Here is a 21043-nt window from a genome sequence, read left to right as displayed (position 1 = left end):
AGACCACTCAGGTTTCTGATGATTTCTTGCATCAGATATTTGTGGAGCTTCTTTCGGGAGGAATCCAGCAAAGCCCATTCATTGAGGGTGAATTTCATAGCTATAACCTCAAAGGTTACAGACTCCTAAAACACGACACACATTTCCAGGAAGGATGGGGAGATTCAAGCACTTGATATGTGCATTTGACCAGTAACACATTCATACAATGCTGAAGTTTCCCCAAATATATATAGTGGTCATCACACTTTCACCTTTCATTTATGCATAACTCTTTTCTCAGTGCAATTCTGAAGCTAGACTTGAGCTGGGCAACCCTGGATGTATAAGATCAATAAATGTGTTGCTGGGTCACTTCAACTGCTTTCTATATTAGTCCTGATGATACATCTTCTATTAGAAAGTCCCAAGACTTAGCATGTACAGGACAGTTTTCAAAAGGTGTCCTGAGACTTTGTTAGAAAAGCTTGAGAACAGAGACCCACATTTTCTGTGGCCTACTGCCTGGTATGCCAATGGACCCCACCAACCTGTGAAGAGAGATGGTGTTCAAGTTTATGCTAATAATATGGTGTTCATTTCATTGCTGTTGATTTAATTGCATCTGAATGTTAGCAAGTTTCTGTACCACCCGAAGGGGCTGGACATACCTGACCAGAATCAAGATACACTATGGAGATTAGCTTCAAATTATAAAGATAGATCAAAACTTCTTAATCCAGTACTCCAAAAGGAGTTGCATAACTGAATGTGAGAGAAGGAAAAATTCAGAAACAGTGAAAGGTTTATGAACACACAATGATTAAAAATTAATGCAGCCAGGCGGTGGTGGCACATGCCTTTAATCCCAGCACTTGGGAAACAGAGGCAGGTGAATCCCTGTGAGTTTGAGGACAGCCTGGTCAATAAGAACTAGCTCCTGGACAGGCTCCAAAGTTACAGAGAAACCCTATTTCAAAAAAAGATGTCTAATAATGTTTAAACTCTTTGGAACAAGTTGATAGCTTTTCTAATATACACACACAATTGAAATTATTATTATATATAATATTATATAATTATTATTATATAATTATAACTATTATTAGTTATGCCTGGTGTTACAAGCTGTAATTCCAGCACTTGGGAAGTAGAGGCAGAAGGATTAAGGCTGGCATCATCTTGTAGGAAGTTCAAGGCAAGCTGGGCTATGAGACCCAATCAAAATAAAAGTCCCTGCTCCATTCTATTGAGGCTAGCAAACAGAACATGGGAAAGGTCTTTAATAAACCCACATATAAACAAATATCAATTAAGAAGCATTGTATAACAATACACGATTTAGGGACAAACAATAAGTGGAAATATACATGGATTTCCCATTTCCATGAAAAATAATTAAATTAATATATGAAATTATATAAATGAAGCTTGGGTGTTTTTTGATAAATTATAGTCAAGCATCTTTTGACATATGAGTGTAGGTAGAGGGCTGGAGAGATGGCTCAGCTGTTAAAGGCTAGGCTCACAACCAAAAATATAAGAGAGTAGGTAGAGAAACAATGCAAAAGAAATGGCATGCCCTAGCTCCTGACATCTGGTACTTTGGTTAGTGGAAGAGGATATTTTCCTCCAAGGGGTAAAGCTAAAAGAACCATTGGTCAGTATGGAAAGTAGTATCAAGAAGCTATTTAGGTGACCTTGTGTCTACACATGTCTTTGTTACTTTTCTATTGCTGTGCTAGGATACCATGGCTAAGACAGTTTATAGAAGAAACAGTTTATTGAAATTATAGTTTTAGAGGGTAGTGCATGACTATCATGGTGGGGAGTATGGCAGCTCACAGACAGGCATGGTGCTAGAATGGCAGCTGGGAGCTTGCATCCTTATCCATAGATAGGAAGAAGGGAGAGAAGGAAAGAGACAGACAGACAAGCAGACACACACACACACACACACACACACACACACACACACACACACAGAGAGAGAGAGAGAGAGAGAGAGAGAGAGAGAGAGAGAGAGAGAGAGAGAGAACACGCTGAGAATGGTGTGGGTTTTTTAAAACCTTAAAGCACATCCTGGTGACATATGCCCTCTAACAAGGCTATAACTGCTAATCCTTCCCATGCAGTTCCACCAACTGGGGACAAAGTATTCAAGGATATAAGACTGTGGGGTCATTCTCATTAAAACCACCATGATACAAACCTAGATCTTGAGAAAATATACACTTGATCTTTCGGCAAGTCCTGAATGTTACAGTCAGAAGCCATTTTGAAAAGGTTCTATTTTTAATTTTGTTTTTTTAATTTAAAATTTTAGATAGATTCTTTTTTATTGTTCCAAGTAAAAACTGAGAAAAATCTTATTTTATTTTACTATCCTAGCATTTCAGTGTTTCATTGTTTTATTCTTTCTTTCATTTTATATTTTATTGATATTTATTGAGCTCTACATTTTTCTCTGCTCCCCTCCCTGCCTCTCCCCTTCCTCCTTCACTCCTCCCCCAAGGTCCCCTTGTTCCCAATTTACTCAGGAGATCTTGTCTTTTTATACTTTCTATTTCCCATGTAGATTATATCTATGTAAGTCTCTCTTAGTGTCCACATTGTTGTCTAAGTTCTCTGAGATTGTGGTTTGTAGGTTGGCTTTCTTTGCTTTATGTTTACAAACAACCTATGAGTGAGTACATGTGATAATTGTCTTTCTATGTCTGGGTTACCTCACTTAAAATGATGTTTTCTAGCTCCATCCATTTTCCTGCAAAATCAAGATGTTATTTTTTCTGCTGTGTAGCACTCCATTGTGTAAATGTACCACATTTTCCTTATTGATTCTTCAGTCGAGGGGCATTTAGGTTGTTTCCAGGTTTTGGCTATGACAAACAAAGCTGCTCTGAACATAGTTGAGCACATGTCCTTGTGGAACATGAGCATCCTTTGGATATATACCCGGAAGTGGTATTAATGGGTCTTGAGGAAAGTTGTTTCCTAATTTTCTGAGAAATCACCACACTGACATTCAAAGTGGTTGTACCAGCTTGTATTCCCACCAGAAATGCAGAAGTGTTTCATTTTCCCCACAACCTCTCCAGTATAAGTTGTCATCAGTGTTTTTGATCTTGGAAATTCTTACAGGTGTAAGATGGAATCTTGAATTGTTTTGATTTGCATTTCTCTGATAACTAAGGATGTTGAACATTGCCTTAAGTGTCTTTCAGCCATTTTAGATTCCTCTCTTGAGAGTCCTCTGTTTAGGTCTATACTCCATTTTTTAAAATTGGATTATGTTCTTTTGGTGTCCAATTTCTTGAGTTCTCTGTATATTTTGGAGATCAGACCTCTGATGTGGGGTTAGTGAAGATCTTTCCCCATTCTTGTAGGCTGTCGTTTTGTCTTGTTGACCGTGTCTTTTGCTTTATAGAAGATTTTCAGTTTCAGGAGGTCCCATTTATTAATTGTTTCTCTCAGTGTCTGTGCTGTTGGGGTTATATTTAGGAAGTGGTTCCCTGTGCCAATGCATTCAAGTGTACTTCCCACTTTCTCTTCTATAAGGTTCAGTGTGGCTGGCTTTATGCTGAGGTCTTTGATTCATTTGGACTTGAGTTTTATGCATAGTGATAGATATGGGTCTATTTTCATTCTTCTACATGTTGATATCCAATTTTACCAGCACCATTTGTTATATATGCTTTCTTTTTTCCATTTGATATTTTTTGCTTCTTTATCAAAGATCAGGTGTTCGAAGATCTGTGGACTGATTTCCGGATCTTCTATTCAGTTCCATTGGGCCTCCTGTTTGTTCTTATGCCAATACTAGGTTGTTTTCAGTACTATAGCTCTGTAGTAGTGTTTAAAGTCCAGGATGCCTCCAGATATTCTTTTATTGTACAGGATTGTTTTGGCTATCCTGGGTTTTTTGCTTTTCCATATGATGTTGAGTACTGTTCTTTCAAGGTCTGTGAATAATTTTGCTGGCATTTTGATGGGCATTGCATTGAATCTGTAGATTGCTTTTGGTAAGATTGTCATTTTTACTATGTTAATTCTGCCTACCCTAGAGCATGGGAGATCTTTCCACTTTCTGGTGTCTTCTTCAATTTCTTTTTTTAAAGATTTAAAGTTCTTGATAAACAAGTCATCCACTTGTTTGATTAGAGTTACTCCAAGATATTTTATGCTATTTGTGGCTGTCGTGAAGAGTGTTGATTCTCTAATTTCTTCCCCAGTCCTTTTATCATCTGTGTACAGGAGGGCTACTGATTTTTTTGAGTTAGTCTTGTATCCTGCTACATTGCTGAAAGTGTTTATGAGTTGTAGAAGTTCCTTGGTAGAATTTTTGGGATCACTTATGTAAACTATCATAGCATCAGCAAACAGTGAGAGTTTGACTTCTTTTCTAATTTTTATCCCCTTGATCTTTCTTTGGTGTCTTATTGGTCTAGCTAGGACCTCAAGAACTATATTGACTAAATATGGAGAGAATGGACAACCTTGTCTTGTTCCTGATTTCAGTGGAATCAGTGGGAGTTTCTCTCCATTTAGTGTGATGTTGGCTTGCTGTATATTGTCTAATTATGTTTAGGTATGTTCCTTGTATCCCTGTTCTAAGACCTTTATCATGAAGGGATGTAGTATTTTGTCAAATGCTTTTTTTTTTGGCATCTAATGAGATGATCGTGTGGTTTTTATTTTTAGCTTGTTTATATGGTGGATTACATTGACAGATTTTCATATGTTGAACCATCCCTGCATCTGTGGGATGAAGCCAACTTGGTCATGGTGGATGATGGTTCTGATGTGTTCTTGGATTCTATTTGCTGGTACTTTGTTGAGTATTTTTGCATCAATGTTCCTGAATGAGATTGATCTGTAATTTTCTTTCTTAGTAATGTCTTTCTGTAGTTTGGGAATCAGGATAATTGTAGCCTCATAAAAAGAGTTTGGCAATGTTCTCTCTGTTTCTATTGTGTGGAATAATTTGAAGGGTATTGGTATTAGTTCTTCTTTAAAAGTCTTGTAGAATTTTAAGCCGAAACCATTTGGTCCTGGGCTTTTTATGGTTGGGAGACTTTTTATGACTGTTTCTAGATCTTCAGCAGTTATAGGTCTTTTTAATTTGCTTATCTGGTCTTGATTTAATTTTGTTAAGTGATATTTATCCAGAAAGTTGTTAATTTCCTTTAAGTTTTCCAATTTTGTGGAGTACAGGTTTTCTTTTTTTAAATTATTTATTTATTTATTAAAGATTTCTGTCTCTTCCCCGCCACCGCCTCCCATTTCCCTCCCCCTCCCCCAGTCAACTCCCCCTCCCTCATCAGCCCGAAGAGCAGTCAGGGTTCCCTGCCCTGTGGGGAGTCCAAGGACCACTCACCTCCTTCCAGGTCTAGTAAGGTGAACATCCAAACAGCCTAGGCTCCCACAAAGCCAGTATGTGAAGTAGGATCAAAACCCAGTGCCATTGTTCTTGACTTCTCACCAGTCCTCATTGTCTGCTATGTTCCCATGCAGACAATGTTCCTGTTTTATCCCATGCTTTTTCAGACCCAGGCCAGCTGGCCTTGGTGAGTTCCCAATAGAACATCCCCATTGTCTCAGTGTGTGGGTGCACCCCTCGCGGTCCTGAGTTCCTTGCTCATGCTCTTTCTCCTCTGCTCCTGATTTGGACCTTGGGGTTGTAGTCTGGTGCTCCAATGTGGGACTCTGTCTCTGTCTCCTTTCATCGCCTGATGAAGGTTGAGTACAGGTTTTCAAAATATAACCTGATGATCCTCTGTATTTCCTCCATGTCTGTTGTTATGTCCCCCTTTACATTTCTGATTTTGTTAATTTGGATATTCTCTCTCTGCCTTTTCGTTAGGTTGGATAAAGGTTTGTCTATTTTGTTGATTTTATTGAAGAACGAACTCTTTGTCTCATTGATTCTTTGTATTGTTTTTCTTTGTTTCTATTTTGTTGATTTTGGCTATCAATTTGATTATTTCCTGCCATCTAGTTCTCTTAGGTGAGTTTGCTTCTTTTTGTTCTAAAGTTTTCAAATGTTCTGTTAATTCACTAGTGTGGGATTTTTCCAGATTCAGCCCCTTCTCCTGTTCCTTTAGCTCCTACAGCCATCCCTCCAGCTCCTACCTCCATTCTTTCAGCTACTGCTCTGGTCCCTGCTAAGGAACCACACCTTCCTGACCTCAATAGACAGATACTTCTGCTTCTTTACTTCCCACTGCCTCACCACCTCCCTCTGCTCACTCTTCAGCTCTCTCTCTCTTCCCAACAACTACTCCATCAGCCCTGCTGGATCACTCTTCCTCTCCAGTGCCTGGCTGCAGCAGTCACCCTGCTCTGGCACCACCTTTACCCCTCCTCTCACACGCTCATGTGCTGCTATGGAACCCAACCGTGACCAAGCTAAGTCAGTTGCAGTTCTCCCATTGCAAGAGGTGTCTGGCGTAGATCAATTGATCATGGTCCACGTTCCTTTCTCCCTCTCAGCGCTCTCCCATATAGAACAAAAACTGGGGTCCTATATGTCTAATTCTACCTCTTTCATAAAGCAATTCCAATATATTACCCAGTATTATAATCTCACCTTTCATGATATCTATATGATCCTAATAACCTACTTCCTGAATAGCACAGGTGAGTTTGGGAGCAGGCCAGACTACATGCAGACTAAGTTCACCAAATACAAGCAACACATGCTTGGAGGACAGAGGTGGTCCCCGAGCAGGAACCACACTGGGAGTATAACACCCCAGGTAGAATTTTAACGAGGGACCGATTTTGGACTTGGCTTCTGGCAGCTCTGTGTAAGGCTGCCCTCAAGCCAGTAAACTACAATAAGCTCTCAGAGGTCATTCAAGAAATGAAGAAAAATTTTACAAGTGAGTGTAAGCTTGAGCTGAACCCAGACTGTCCTTTAGGACACTCTCAGTGGCACTGCCATTTTGGGGGGCTTGGGACCTTGCAACGGCACACTGTTCCTGCTTTCCAATGTGGAAATTTCTGTCCTTCCTGAGAAAAACTTCACCTCACCACACTTCCTGGTTTTTCCCTAAGCAGGCTATCAAATTCATAAACTCCAAATGCCTAAGGACCTCTATAAACATCATTTCCTAAGATTGAATGCAGGTTCCTGACCATGCTAATTAGGAACACTACTGTTGAGCTATACACCCAGCCCACAGACCCCACTAATCTACTGAACGTAAAGCATGACTCCACCCATTGCACAACCTAAAGGTGCTTCAGAAAATAGTGGCCTGAAGCCAGGGTGACCACCTCAGAGAAGACATCAAACTCAAATGTGGATCTCCTGTTTTGTGGGGCTCTGTAGCATTTCTGACTGTTCTGAGCAGCTGGAGGCCATGTGCAGGGGAGGACAGCTGCCCAGAAACCTCTAAAAGGAACGCCATTGCTCTCCCTTTCACGCTTAGTGTGGGCTCCCAACTTGGAGTCTCTGGATTCAGCTCTCTGCCCTCTATTCCAAGTTATTCTGCAAATAAGACAAGGCAATGAACACAATTCTATTTGAGACATGGGGGTTATTGGATTTTCCTTAGGAATTTGTGAATAAATTGAGGTTCTGAGAAATTGGGACTTCCAGATGTTCTAGTCACTTCTCTTTTATGTTGCTCTGTTCATCTGTTTTCTTTTTAAATGATAATTGGGTACTAGTGAGAGGTAATGAGAAATTTTTTGAATCCTGCATGCTATTAAAATAAATCAGCACCAGTCATTGTATATTGTATACAGTAGCAGAATGACATACATTGTATGTTTCAAGTCCCCTAATCACAGGAAACATAAACCTGACAGTACTAAGAAATAATTAGAGACCTTAGGTTCCATAATCCCAAATGGCAACATAAACTCACATAGCATAGGAAATAAAACAATTAGCATGGCATAAATCCTATGCTATATACATAAAAAACAATATGCATATTCATATAAAACAATAGCAGTCACTCTCACAAGGCTGCACTGTGGGTGACCCAAGCCTGGTATGCCATGCAGAGAGAGCTGGGGTGTAGAGTTTATTTAGTGGGTATTGGGAACAGTACGAGTAAGTAGTTATGGAGGAAGGGGGAGAAGGGGGGCGGAAGAGAAGAGAAACAAAGGGAAGGGAGAGAGGCCAAAGCTGCCTCTCCAGAAGGGCAGACAGAGAGAGGAGAGCTGGAGGAGGGAGATTGGGAGTGGGCCAGGCTTGTCTCTTAAAGGGACAGGGTACCCAGGTGACAGACCAGGACAGCAGGTTTACTTTTACAAGTGAGTAGTGTAGTAGTCTGTAATGAGTGCCTCCGTGTTGACATCCATGTTTCACCCCTGACACAGGGCTGAGGAGCTACTGAGTATGGAAATGGGATGATGAGGATGCCTTTGTGACTTTATGACAATGACTTTCCGATTGCCTGTTACCTGTCATCATTCATGGTCCTTAACAGTTCTTCCCACTTGGTAAACATTCCAAGGTACACAACCCATTTTTCTCATAAACTATGACAGCATTTGTAGAAGTTTAATTTTTAATGTGAATATATACATAAATGCTTAGATAAGCCCGGTGTGGTTTTGTATATTTCTAGTTATGTGATGGTATGTAAAGAATGCTTGAAAATGACAGGAAACGCATACTCAGCAGCCAAATGAGGGTAAGACACCCTGTCTCTGTCTCGGGATTGTTCTTACAACTTTCCTACACATATTGCCCACCTGAGTCTGTGGCTTGAACCTGCACAGTCCCTTAGTCTGTTTTTTTTTTTCTTTCAGCTCCTACCCTGTGATGCTAGTTTGAGGATGTAGAGCTTTCTGAAAGTAGGGACTGGTTGGAGGAAGCACACCACTAGGAGCTGACCTGCATTTGAAGATTATACCCACTTATTTCCTGTCAGTAACTGTGTGGTTTGAATAAGAATGGCCCATATAGGCTCATAGTTTTGAATGCTTAGTCACCAGGGGGTGGAACTGTGAAAGGATTAGGAGGTGTGGCCTTGTTGGAGGAATAGTACCACTGGGCTTAGACTTTTCAAAAGCTCACAGCGAGCCCAGTTCACTCTCTTGACCTGCAGATCATGATGTAGCTTTTAGCCACTGTTCTTGAACCATGCGAGGCACCATGCTCCCCATGATAACTGACTAACCCTCTGAAACTGAGTAAGACCCCAGTTAAATTTTTTTTTCTAAGAGTTGCCTTAGTCATGGTGTCTCTTCATGGCAATAGAACAATGTCGAAGGCAGTTATATATCACTGTAAGATCCCATGACTTCTGTGGTCATCATGCCTTCCTCATATTAATGGACTGAGAACATAAGTTAGGAAATATCCTTCGCTAAGTTGTTCTGCCATCTGTTTGATCACAGCAATACAAAAGTAACTAATACAAATGCCAGGAGAGTTAAGCAGCACAAGTGGACTGGGAGCAGGTGGATTGCACATTTGAACTGAGGCAAGAATGATCATTGGCTCAGGATGGTCTTGCTCATGTGAAGATGCTGGGGATAAAATACACTAGTAGAAAATATCTTCGCTTTTCAAAAGGATGAGCTCGGTCTGAAGTCGAGCTATATAAGAACAGTTTCTGATGATGCTAAGTGTGTAGTAGCAAATAGCACAGTAAGTCAGCACCAGGTCAGAAGCACAGAAATGGATGCCATTCCATACAGTCTACAGTATTTGGTGAACTATGATATATTCAACATATTATAAAACCATTGTTTTAGGTGATTTTGTTCAACTATAGACTAATAAAAATGATCTGAACATACGCTAGACTCAGGTTTGAAGTTTAGTAACATGTATCAAATGCATTTTCAACCTATAAAACACTTAAGCTTGGATTTTTAAAAACATACCATCAAAGTAGAACAACTGTATTTACTGAAGAACAATGTTTTGTGCAAAATACTATGCCTAAACAATAAACAGTAAGTTAAAACAAAAGAAAACCCCACAAAACATGGATCTAGAAGATTGAAGTTGGTCTCATACTCACAGCAAGGCCAAATCTTATGATAAAGGTCACACAAATCCAGATGTAGATGTCCCTTGGTGATTCAAACGAACAAAACAACAAAAAATCCTGCGCAAATCTTTAAACTTGTTTTTTTTTTTTTTTTTTTTTTGGTTTTTGGAGACAGGGTTTCTCTGTAGCTTTGGAGCCTGTCCTGGAACTAGCTCTTGTAGACCAGGCTGGTCTCGAACTCACAGAGATCCGCCTACCTCTGCCTCCCAAGTGCTGGGATTAAAGGCGTGCGCCACCACCGCCCGGCAAATCTTTAAACTTGGAGAAACTGTATTTTTAAGACACGTAAAGGAACTACACCTACCCTTATTAATTGTACTGAGTTCTAATGGCTTAGGTTTCCTTTTATTCCATTACTTCAGGCTTCCTGGTAAGAAATACTAATTATCAAAGACAAAACTGTATTCACACCTATAGTGTAGCCAGGCATGTGTATGGATGTCTAGTAGAAATGCAGTCTGTGGGGACATTTTATGTTTAGTATCAAGAGATTCCTCTAAAACAAATCCTTCAGAAATTTAAGACTAACTTTTAAACATCGCATAATGACTCAGGTGTATTATCCTTAAATAGTGAATTACAGGTCAACCTGGGTTCAGAGTAAGGTACTGTCTCAAAAAACAAACAGTTAAAAAGAAAAGTGATTTTAATGAGAAAACACATGATCACTTATGGTTTATGGAGAAATTACATATTAGTTCACAAAAGGTAAGGACCCTGTAGTCTCTGTAAAAAGGCACTTAGCCTAGCATGTGTCTTTTGGTATGAGTCAAGTACAAAGGGCAAAGTCAAAGTTACAACACAAGTCTGAAGTAAAATTAACATATGGATAAAGGTGCCATTACTTGTAAGCACAGGATAATAATCTGACATTAAGGGAAAATACTGGCATATATTCTACCTAATATATGATTATGGTAGGATATTTGCATGTATCTTTTGATTTGATGATAATCTGTAAATTGACCAAAAAATAGTTGAGAACTCTAATGTGCAAATGTGTTTACATATGAAAATATAAAACACAAAGTTAAATTACCTGAGAAGTAAACAACTGGACTGCACTGAGATGTTACAGTAAAATAGCACAACTATGCTCTGTCATTTCCAGAAACGACTAGAGTACCAGAGCTTTCCCCTAGTCAAAGGAGTAACTGGGAGTGGTGAAACGGATGAGGTATGGCATAACTGGCAGAAGCAGGTCACTGAGAATGTGTGTCCTTCTTGTATCTTCAACTGATCCCTTATAATGCACACTATTCACTTCTGTGTGCACAATGACAGACACTCTTCTACTTAATGACTTCTCTGCCATAATGGACTGTGAGCCAAAATAAGAATAGAAAAGATACAGTAGAAATATCAAAGAGCCAGGCATGGTGGTGCATGCCTTTAATACCAGCATTGGGGAGGCAGAAGCAGGTAGATCTCTGAGTTAGATGCTAGCCTGGTCTAAAGAGTTCTAAGACAGTTAGGGCTACACAGAGAAACCTTGTTCCAAAAAATAAAAATAAAAAACCCTAAAACCCTAACAAAATAAAACAAGACAAAAAACATCAAAGAAGCTGCTACATGATCTCAATAGAGAAGTTCTACAAATAAACTTCATTTCAACAGTTCATTAATATTACTCTAAAACATATTAGAAACACATTGTGTTACGTATGGATCCAATATGAAAATATACATGACTTGGCTAAAAAGAGACTACCTTTTAAATTCCTGACTCACTGCTTAAAGAAACCTTAGAGATGAAGTCATCTGAAAAATTATTTACAGAATAAAAAATAGAAGTAAACATTCCAGAGACTTATTTTCTCAATTATTGACCAATTAATGCAATATTCTTTCTCAAACTTATTCATAAGAATCTTTAAAAAATTATGAATTCTATTACATAAGGAATTTTCACAAAATCCTGAAAACTGTTTCATAGCTGATAACTTTGTTATACAAGTTTGGATACTGGGTAAATTTTCAGAGGTCCACCAACTGAAGACATCTGCACATCCATTTAAGATTTCTCACTATAGTATGTACTAGCATGTCTGTGAATACAGCCAACATGACTAAAGGCATTCCTTCAGACAACATACTTGTTCTCTGTCCTATGCATTGCCATGTTAAGAATAATTTCCCATGTTCTACACTTAGGATTTCCTTCTAGTGTGAGTCTTCTCATGTATTTTAAGGGAGCTGGAACGAGTAAAGGCTTTCCCACATTGCTTGCAAATGTAAGGTTTCTCGCCAGTGTGAATTTGTTCATGTCTTTGACAATCACTTAAAGTATAAAAGGATTTCCCACACTGTTTACACACAAAAGGTTTCTCTCCACTATGAATCCTTTCATGACGTAGAAGGGAACTATGACCAGTAAAGGCTTTCCCACATTGTTTACACTTATATGGTTTCTCTCCAGTATGAATTCGTTCATGTATTCTAAACTTACTAAAAGAAATAAAACCCTTCCCGCACTGCTCACATACATAGGGCTTTTCACCACTGTGAATCCTTTCATGATTTCGAAGGGCACTGGGATTAGTGAAGGCTTTCCCACAATTCTTACAGACATAGGGTTTCTCACCAGTGTGAATTTGTTCATGTCTTTGACAACCACTCAAAGAAGAGAAACCTTTTCCACAATGCTTACATACATAGGGTTTTTCCCCACTGTGAATTCTTTCATGTCTTCGAAGTGAACTATGATCGGTAAAGGCTTTACCACATTGTTTACATACACAGAGTTTCTCCCCAGAATGAGTTGATTCATGTTTTCGGAAGTTACTAGAAGAAATAAAACCTTTCCCACACTGCTTACATACATAGGGTTTTTCCCCACAGTGAATCCTTTCATGGCATCGAAGGGAGGTGTGCCGAGTGAAGGCTTTCCCACACTGCTTACATACATAGGGTTTCTCCCCACTATGAATCCTCTCATGGTATCGAAGGGAACTGTCAACACTAAAGACTTTCCCACACTGCTTACATTTATAGGGTTTCTCTCCAGTGTGAGTCCTTTCGTGTATTCGAAGGGTACTGGAAGAATTGAAACCTTTTCCACATTGCAAGCATACATGGGGCTTCTCACCACTGTGAATCCTCTCGTGATATCGAAGAGAACTGAGTGTAGTAAAGGCTTTATCACACAGCTTGCATACATAGGGCTTTTCTCCAGTGTGACATCGTTTATGTGTCTGAATAGAATTGTAATAACTGAAGGCTTTCCCACACTGCTTACAGACATAGGGTTTCTCTCCAGTGTGACATCGTTTATGTGTCTGAAAAGAATAGTAGTAAGTGAAAGCCTTCCCACATTGTGTACACACATAAGGTTTTTCTCCAGTGTGAGTTCTTTCATGGTCTTGAAAGTTAGTCAAGTAACTGAAAGCCTTACCACATAGATTGCATCTGTATGGTTTCTCTCCAGTATGAGTACGTTCATGTCTTCGAATGTTACTCAGAAAAGAAAAGGACTTCCCACATTGTGTACATAAATAGGGTTTCTCTCCAGTGTGAGTTCTTTCATGTTCTTGAAAGTTAGTTAAACAAGTGAAGGTTTTATCACATATATTACATTTGTATGGTTTCTCTCCAGTGTGAGTTCGCTCATGTCTTCTAATGTTACTCAAAAAAGAAAAGGTTTTCCCACATTGTTTACATACATAGGGTTTCTTTCCAGTGTGGATCTTTTCAACATACTGAAGAAAATCAGGATAAGTAAAGGCATTATAATGCTGCTTATCCATACATATTTCTTCTCTAGTTTCATTATTCACACGTATTTGAATGCAGCCATTACTTTTGAAGATTTTCTCACACTGGTTAAATTCATAGGAGCTCTGTTCAGTGTCAGTGTCGTCACGCTTCAGAAAGCATTCTGGATAAATGAAGGCTTTCTCACATTCCCCAATCTTAAAGAGTCTCTCTCCACATAGCTCATATTGATGAGGTTTGTGTGTAGTCTGAAGAGGCATAGACACATTAAGAGATGAATGACCAATGAGCATGTTGTCTTCATACACATGACTTTCACAAATCATTGTTCTATGAGAAATTTTCCTGTTCACAATGGTGTTGGGAATCTGTCTGAAGATATCTTCACATTCACTATCTTTGTTATGTTCCAACAGTCTTTCTACATCTTCATTTCTGTTAAAAAAAAAAAGGAAAGTATACCAATAAAGTTATAAATTCCCTATCAGCAGAATTCCTGAGAATTTCTGAATATGACTGAAGATTCTACAGAATGTAGAGACAGGTAATATCAAGACACTGTCTTTATATAGGGTTTCTTTTTGTGTTAACATTTATTTACTATTTGTGTGTGCACATGCTATGGTGTGCATAAGAAAGTCAGAGGACAACTTGTAAGAGTTGATTCTCTTCTTCTACTATATAGGTGTCAGAGATTGCACTTGGGTCATCAGGCTTGGTAGTGAATACCTTTACCTGATGAGTCATTTTCCTAGCCCAATCATATGGGACTTCTTAATACCTCTCATAGGCTAATTATTTTGGAAACAATGAATGTCTAGGTCTTATTTAGTTTTAAGGTCAATTTCTTGCTATGATGCATGGGCTACCTTCAAATTTGGCACTCCTTCAGACTCCTAATAGCTGGTAATGAGGGCATGAATGATCATATTTGCTTCTATATCACAGGTAAATGTACTTGATTATTCTTTATGCAAAATGCTTAAGTAAAAACCATTCTTTATCTAATTTTTTTCATATATATCATGAAGATTGTTCATTCCCAGAGTAAACATAATTTTTTTTTTGTATTTTTTATATACTCCATACTCAAAGTCTCGAGGAAGGTACAAACACTATTTTTTATTAACTTTGTTGTTTGGACAAAAGTTTGTAAGCACAAAACAATTAGAAAGTACCTCTTACTTGCATCATCACGGCAATACTGTAAATACTTCTAATCCTATATGTAGTTTTGGAGATAAATGCTTTATATTACATCACCTTGAAGCAATCAGGAGAACTAGCCAAAGAAGCTGACTTGATTTTAAAAACTACTGGCCATTTCCAGATTATGAGACATGTTATCATGAGCTGGCAAAGTTACCTTTGATTTCTTCTGGAATATCTGTGGTCATTGTCTATGTGCTGGTCTTCTTGTGTTTTTCCTAGAATACAGACCCAGGGAAATCTGATTTACTTACTTATAATAGAAAAAATACTAGATTCTATGTATACCATGACCATGACTGATATAGCCACCAAATTTGCCCTTTCCATATTCCAAATCATGGAGCAACATTTTTGAGCAAGACTTATAATCTGATTGACTAAGTAAAGAATGAGTATGACCTCATTCATACCTATGGCAGCCAGGTTCCTGAAGGTTTCCTCCATCACATCTCTGTGCAGCTTCTTTTGGGAAGGATCTAGTAAAGCCCACTCCTCCACAGTGAAGTTTACAGCCACATCTTCAAAGGTCACAGAGCCCTAAAGTAGCCAAGACGTTTCCAGAAGAAAAGATGAGCCACACAACATTGAAAATCTGCGAGTGTTCTCTAAATGTTCAATACATATCCTGACCATCACATTCTTATTTTTACATTCGAAACTGTACTCTCTGATACAAGAATTCTCACATCAGCTTTGAATTCTTGGTAAAGCACAACAATCTCAAAATACCAAGTATGTTGCTGGAGATTACACTTTCTACTGGTGTACAGGCCTTTATCATTCCCCAATACTACTACTAGTGCAGACATGAGTTAACAAGCAGCTGCTTTAAAATCACATATTTTAAGAATAGATTATGAGAGTGAGTGGCCTCATCCAATACTAGTTGCCATAAATGTTCTGCCTCATTGTAGATCTAAAGCAATGCAGCTAAGTGACAAGAATGAATTATCTGAACCTTGCCATAAAATAAGCCTGTTAAAAAGTATAAGTTACTTTTCTCATCATGTGACTAAACAGTAATTCATGAAAGATTTATTTTGAATCATGTCTTGAGAGTATCTATCGTGGGGTAGGGGGCGGACACTGGGGACAGGATCATGCAGCATGGACTCCACATCAGGGAAGAACAGGAAATAGAGCAGGGAATGTTGGTTTACACTTGAATTATTCCTTTTCCCTCTTTTATTTGTCTGGCATCTCAGACCATGGTTATGTGTAACGGTTGGTGATGAATAACCAGGCAGATGGGCATCTGGATACACCTGAAGAGATTTATCTTGACTATGCTAAGTGATGTGAGATAATCCATTTTAACTGTGGGTGAGGTCATCCCCTGGCCATGGGATTCTTGACTGTATAAAATGGAGAAGGGTAGCTGAACACTAGCATGCATTCATTACTTTCTTCTTCTGACTTCAGATGCTTCAAGTTCCTGCTCCCTTTGCTTCCCTATCAGGATGAATTATGTTTTGAACTGTGAATTAAACCTTTCCTGTCTTAAATTGCATTTGTCACTTATCATAACAACACAAAAAGAAAGTAAGATAGGTACTACCTAGATTCAGAGTGGGTATTCCCTCCTCAGTTACCTTTCTGCAAACACTTTCATGGACATACCCAGGGTATGTTTCCTAGGTGATTCCAAATTATATCAACAAGAAGACTAATCATTACAAAAACCTTCAACTGCTTTTCTTAGATACATTGTATACTAATGCAAAGAAAATTAACATACCCCATTATTCAAGATAACATTAACAAATTGGTTAAGAATAGATCATTGGTTCCTAGCCCAATTGTCATGAGGCTTTCTCTCCAGCTGATGAGAACAGATGCAGAGACCTACAGTCAAACATTAGGCAGAAATTAGGTGGGGAAGGAAAGACTTCAGGAGCCAGAGGGGTGAAGACACCAGGAGAACATGACCCACAGAATCAACTAAGCAGATCTCATAGGGCTCACAGTGGCAATAACATGAGCCTGCATGGGTCTGCACTAGGTATTCTGCATAAATGTTATGGTTGTTAGCTTGGTGTTTTTGTGGGACTCATAACAGTGGGAGCTTGTTTTGGGGACTCCTTTTCTCCTTCTGGGTTGCCTCAAACAGCCTTGATATGAAAGTTTGTGCCTAGTTTTATTTCATCTTGCTATGTTGTGTTGGCTGATATCTCTGAAAGGTCATTCATTCATTACTTTCTTGAAGGGAAATGGAGGAGAAAATGGATCTGGGGGAGAGAAGACGTGGGGGGAGGCTAGAAGGAGTGGAGGGAAGGGAAACTGATAGGGATATATTATATAAAATAACAACAATAATAAAAAGAATAGATAGTGGAAAGGTCTAGGCGATGGCTCAATATATAAAGCACTTGCTGTGTAAATAAGCCTGAGTTTGAACTCCCAGAACTCAAGTAAAGCCAGACATGGTAAAGCATATTTATAATTTCACCATGGAATCCTGTGAAATCAAAACTAAGTTAAATATTTTCTTACTGGAAACAGGAAGAATCAAGACATAGTTATAATAAAATCAAAGGAAAGAACCTTATAGTTCAGTGTCAAAGTTCTAAGAACTCCTATGGCAAGATGGCATGTAGAGACAGGAGAATCCCTGGAAGCTAACCTGGTGGGCCAGCTAACCTGCCATATGCAGTAGTGAACAACAAAGACTGTCATCTGATTTCTAAACACAACTGTATGTGCAAGAGTGCACCTGCATGTACACATGTACACACACACACACACACACACACACACACACACACACACGAGAGAAATGGATCACGGAAAAAGTAACAGTATTTAGCTGGCTCAAATGAAAACAAAAATTTGGTTTATCACATAGCAGGCATTTAACAACAATGGTATTAGCCACAGTCTCTTTAATATAGAATAAAAGAAAAACTGACTTTTGGAAACATGCATTGCATTTCCCCTTTTTATAAGCAGGTATCAAGCTATTCATTGAAAAAGGAAAAAACAACTTCAATATTTTGAGATCACAGTCCAGTTTTGAGTTTTAGACTGTAATAAATGGATGGAGACATTTAAACCTATGGATATTGGGTTAGGCTTTAAGATAGGAGGGCAGGGATAGTTAGCCCCAGTTTGATTTTGTACAGGATGAAAACAGGCAACAGATGAAAGTGAGTGGTTGTAGGTGATAGCCCAGAAAATGCAAACTTGGTGGGCTTAAGAGAGTATGGAGAAAAACAAAGCAGGAGAAGCAGAATTCCCCAACCCAAAGCACCCTGACTTGTGGAGGGAGACGATCCTCTTTGTAGGAGTTAGGTAAGAGAAAACTACAGTTTGGAAAGGAAAGATGCAGGCTTCTAAAGAGCACACTTAGCTGATTAACAGGGAACAATGAGTCAAAATGACATTACAATCCTCAGCACATGTGAAGGCTCTGATGCTCCTAATTTTATAAAAAGCATACCAGAGGCTGGTTCCAGAACCCGCATGGTGGCTCACAATCACCCGTAATTCTAGTTGCAGGGGACGTACGGTTTCAAGGAATGCCTTCTTCTGACTCCACAGACATCAGACATGCATGTGGTGCATACATGTTGGCAAGATACTCATACATGTATAGTAAATATATCCAAAAAAGCATACTATTGGAATTAAAGACAGATTAACACTAATCCAATACTATTAGGTGACTAATGTCCCACGGTCTCCAATAGGCAGGTTATCTGGACAAGAAATAGAAACATCAGAATCAGGAGTTAGAGTTATACATCAAATGAATGTAACAGATATCTATAGAATATTCTGCCCAACTATTAATGAATATATATTCCACTCAGCAGCCCATGGAAACTTCCCCAAAATAGACTATATCCTGGGGCACAAAACAAATCTCAACAAATTCTGAACGACTGAAATAACCTCATGTATCCTACCAGACCACGACGCAATAAAACTTAAAATCAAGAGTAAGAAAATCTTTAGTGTGTACCCAAACTCAGAGACTAAACAACTCATTATTGAAGGGTGAATAGGCTAAAGAGGAAATCAAGAAAGAAGTCAAAATTCCTGGAACTAAACCAAAGTGGAAACACAAAACCTATGGGACACATTAAAAACAAAACAAAACAAAAAAACAGCAAAACAAAACAAAACATACCACAAGAGTCCCGCTAAGGGAGCTTACAGCTTCAAATGCTATAAACTTCCTGGTTAGGAAGCAGGAAGCCTGTTTCACTTACAGTTCACAGGGGAACCATCTCACCACACAGGCACTGCTCATGATACATCTGATCACAACTGACATGAGTGATCCAAGTTTTACCTGCTGTACGCGTGTACCACAAAGATGTCTGTGCCCTACCTGCCCACAGGCATCGAACACGCTAGAGCCTTCATTTTATGCTCAGGATCCCGTTGAGCTTTTGTGGTCTCATCACTCCAGACACTGAGTAGAGAAACTTTGAGTGGCCAAGACATTTGGGGATCTCCATATACGTTATTTTCCTTCCTCCTATTCTTTTTCGGGGAAACAGCACCGACTACAGGCCGTTCCTCTCACAGTGCCTTCTCTTTCTTCAGGACCATTTCTCCTGTTCTTAGATGATGACACTTAAAATATCTATCCATTTTTTAACCTATTACTCAGCAGGATACAAACTACCCAGAGACCCACTTTTGTTTCAAAACAACCTCATCGGTAATTACAAAATACTTCTGTAATGTAATGTTTCCAAGTTTTTCCCAATCTCATCACTTTCTTATTCACCCTCATCGTGAGCTAGAACCGGGACCCTTAACTTATTCTAAGGAGAGTCTGACCTCAGGGGAAACGATTTCAGAGCTGAAGTTGCTACAGTCCCGTCGTCTTAAAAAAATGTTGTCCGTCCCTAAAAACCAAAACGCCTTTTCTGCTCAACCCCCGAGATGCTTGCACAGATTATACCTGAGGCTTCCCCGCTATTGCCAATACTCGCTTGAAATAAAAGTCATGTCCCACCTCGCCTTCAGTCTACTTTAAATCAATGTCCACAAGCAGTTCTAAGGCAAAAACGTTCACCGTGTCATGGAGGGCCTCGATTTCCCTCTTCCACTCCGGTCGCAGCTACGTGTATGAACGAGTCTGCCAAGCAGTAAATACCGAGACAGTTAGGGACGTTGAGGCCCAAGCACTTGGATTGAGAGGGAGGGGGGAGAGCAAACGCGTGGATTTCAGACGCTGCTTCTAGGACCCGCAGGGCTTCTCAGGACGCCGGGCACCCGCGGGTCCCCTCCCTCAGAGCCGGGGGCCTGTCACCCCGGGAGCTCCCGCAGTCCTGCCCGCCTGCCGCTCGGCGCTCACCATGCCTGCGCTCTGGCCTCCAGCGGCCACACAGCGGCTCTCCCCGCACCGCCGCTGAGGCTCGGGCGCCCCGGCTCCCTCAGCTGAGGGGACGGCCCCGCGACGGCGGGAGAGGGACTTCCGCCCTGCTCGCCGGCACTCGGGACATCGGACACCAAGTCGGCACCCGTGCGAGCCTCGGATTCAAAACCGTTCCGTTCCTGCGGGGAGGGGTTACATGGCTGCGGAGGTCGAGCCACCCTGACTCCCTCTGTGTCAGGGCAGATCCGCACCGAGGGCGTCACCAGAAAGGAAGATGGCGGGTGAGGGACTTCCGCCCCGCCCGCCGCTGCGCCTGCTCCGACAGCTCGCGGGGCAGCCCCCGGCCGCCGCCCCCGCTGCCAAGGTTGGCCATCCCACAGCTCCAGAGGCAGAGCGGCCCCTGCTACCTCAGGGGCAGCGACCTGCAATCCTGCGACTCTCATGACGCAAGGAAAAAAGAAGATGGGCGTCTGCCAGTACTCAGTGGACCGTCCTGCTTCCTGGAGATGAAGTCATGAATGGGCACAGGAAGTTCTGGACTTAGTGTCCTACCGTGACCACCCTTTACTTCAATGAACCAATGGGTTTTCGGGGGAAGCGGGAGCTGTTTACCACCTGCTCGAGGGGTCTTTTCAGAGATTTCCATTCAGGTGAAGCCAGAAACACACACACAGACACACACACACAGACACACAGACACAGACACACACACACACACACACACACACACACACACACACACACACACTTTGCTGTAGAAAAGAATTTAGACTGAGTC

The 21043-nt window shown here is 40.2% G+C and overlaps 1 protein-coding gene across 1 annotated transcript in view; it reads right to left on the bottom strand.

Annotated features, from left to right (window-relative positions):
• LOC101990980 (zinc finger protein 433) overlaps positions 1-20566 on the bottom strand; it is a 42824-nt gene extending 22258 nt beyond the window's left edge. The window contains exons 1-4 of the mRNA XM_026777890.1: positions 20245-20566; positions 15341-15467; positions 15085-15145; positions 12158-14153 (exon numbers count right to left, since the gene is read on the bottom strand). Of these exons, the coding sequence (XP_026633691.1) occupies positions 12158-14153; positions 15085-15145; positions 15341-15467; positions 20245-20247 (2187 nt within the window). The 5' untranslated portion in view covers positions 20248-20566. The remainder of the gene's footprint in view (positions 1-12157; positions 14154-15084; positions 15146-15340; positions 15468-20244) is intronic.
• Between the last annotated feature and the right edge of the window lie 477 nt (positions 20567-21043).

Source organism: Microtus ochrogaster, unplaced genomic scaffold (genome assembly GCF_000317375.1).
Source record: "Microtus ochrogaster isolate Prairie Vole_2 unplaced genomic scaffold, MicOch1.0 UNK89, whole genome shotgun sequence".
In the NCBI taxonomy this organism is placed as follows: domain Eukaryota; kingdom Metazoa; phylum Chordata; class Mammalia; order Rodentia; family Cricetidae; genus Microtus; species Microtus ochrogaster.
Note: the sequence above shows the minus strand (reverse complement) of the source record. Positions and strands in the feature narration are given on the sequence as shown.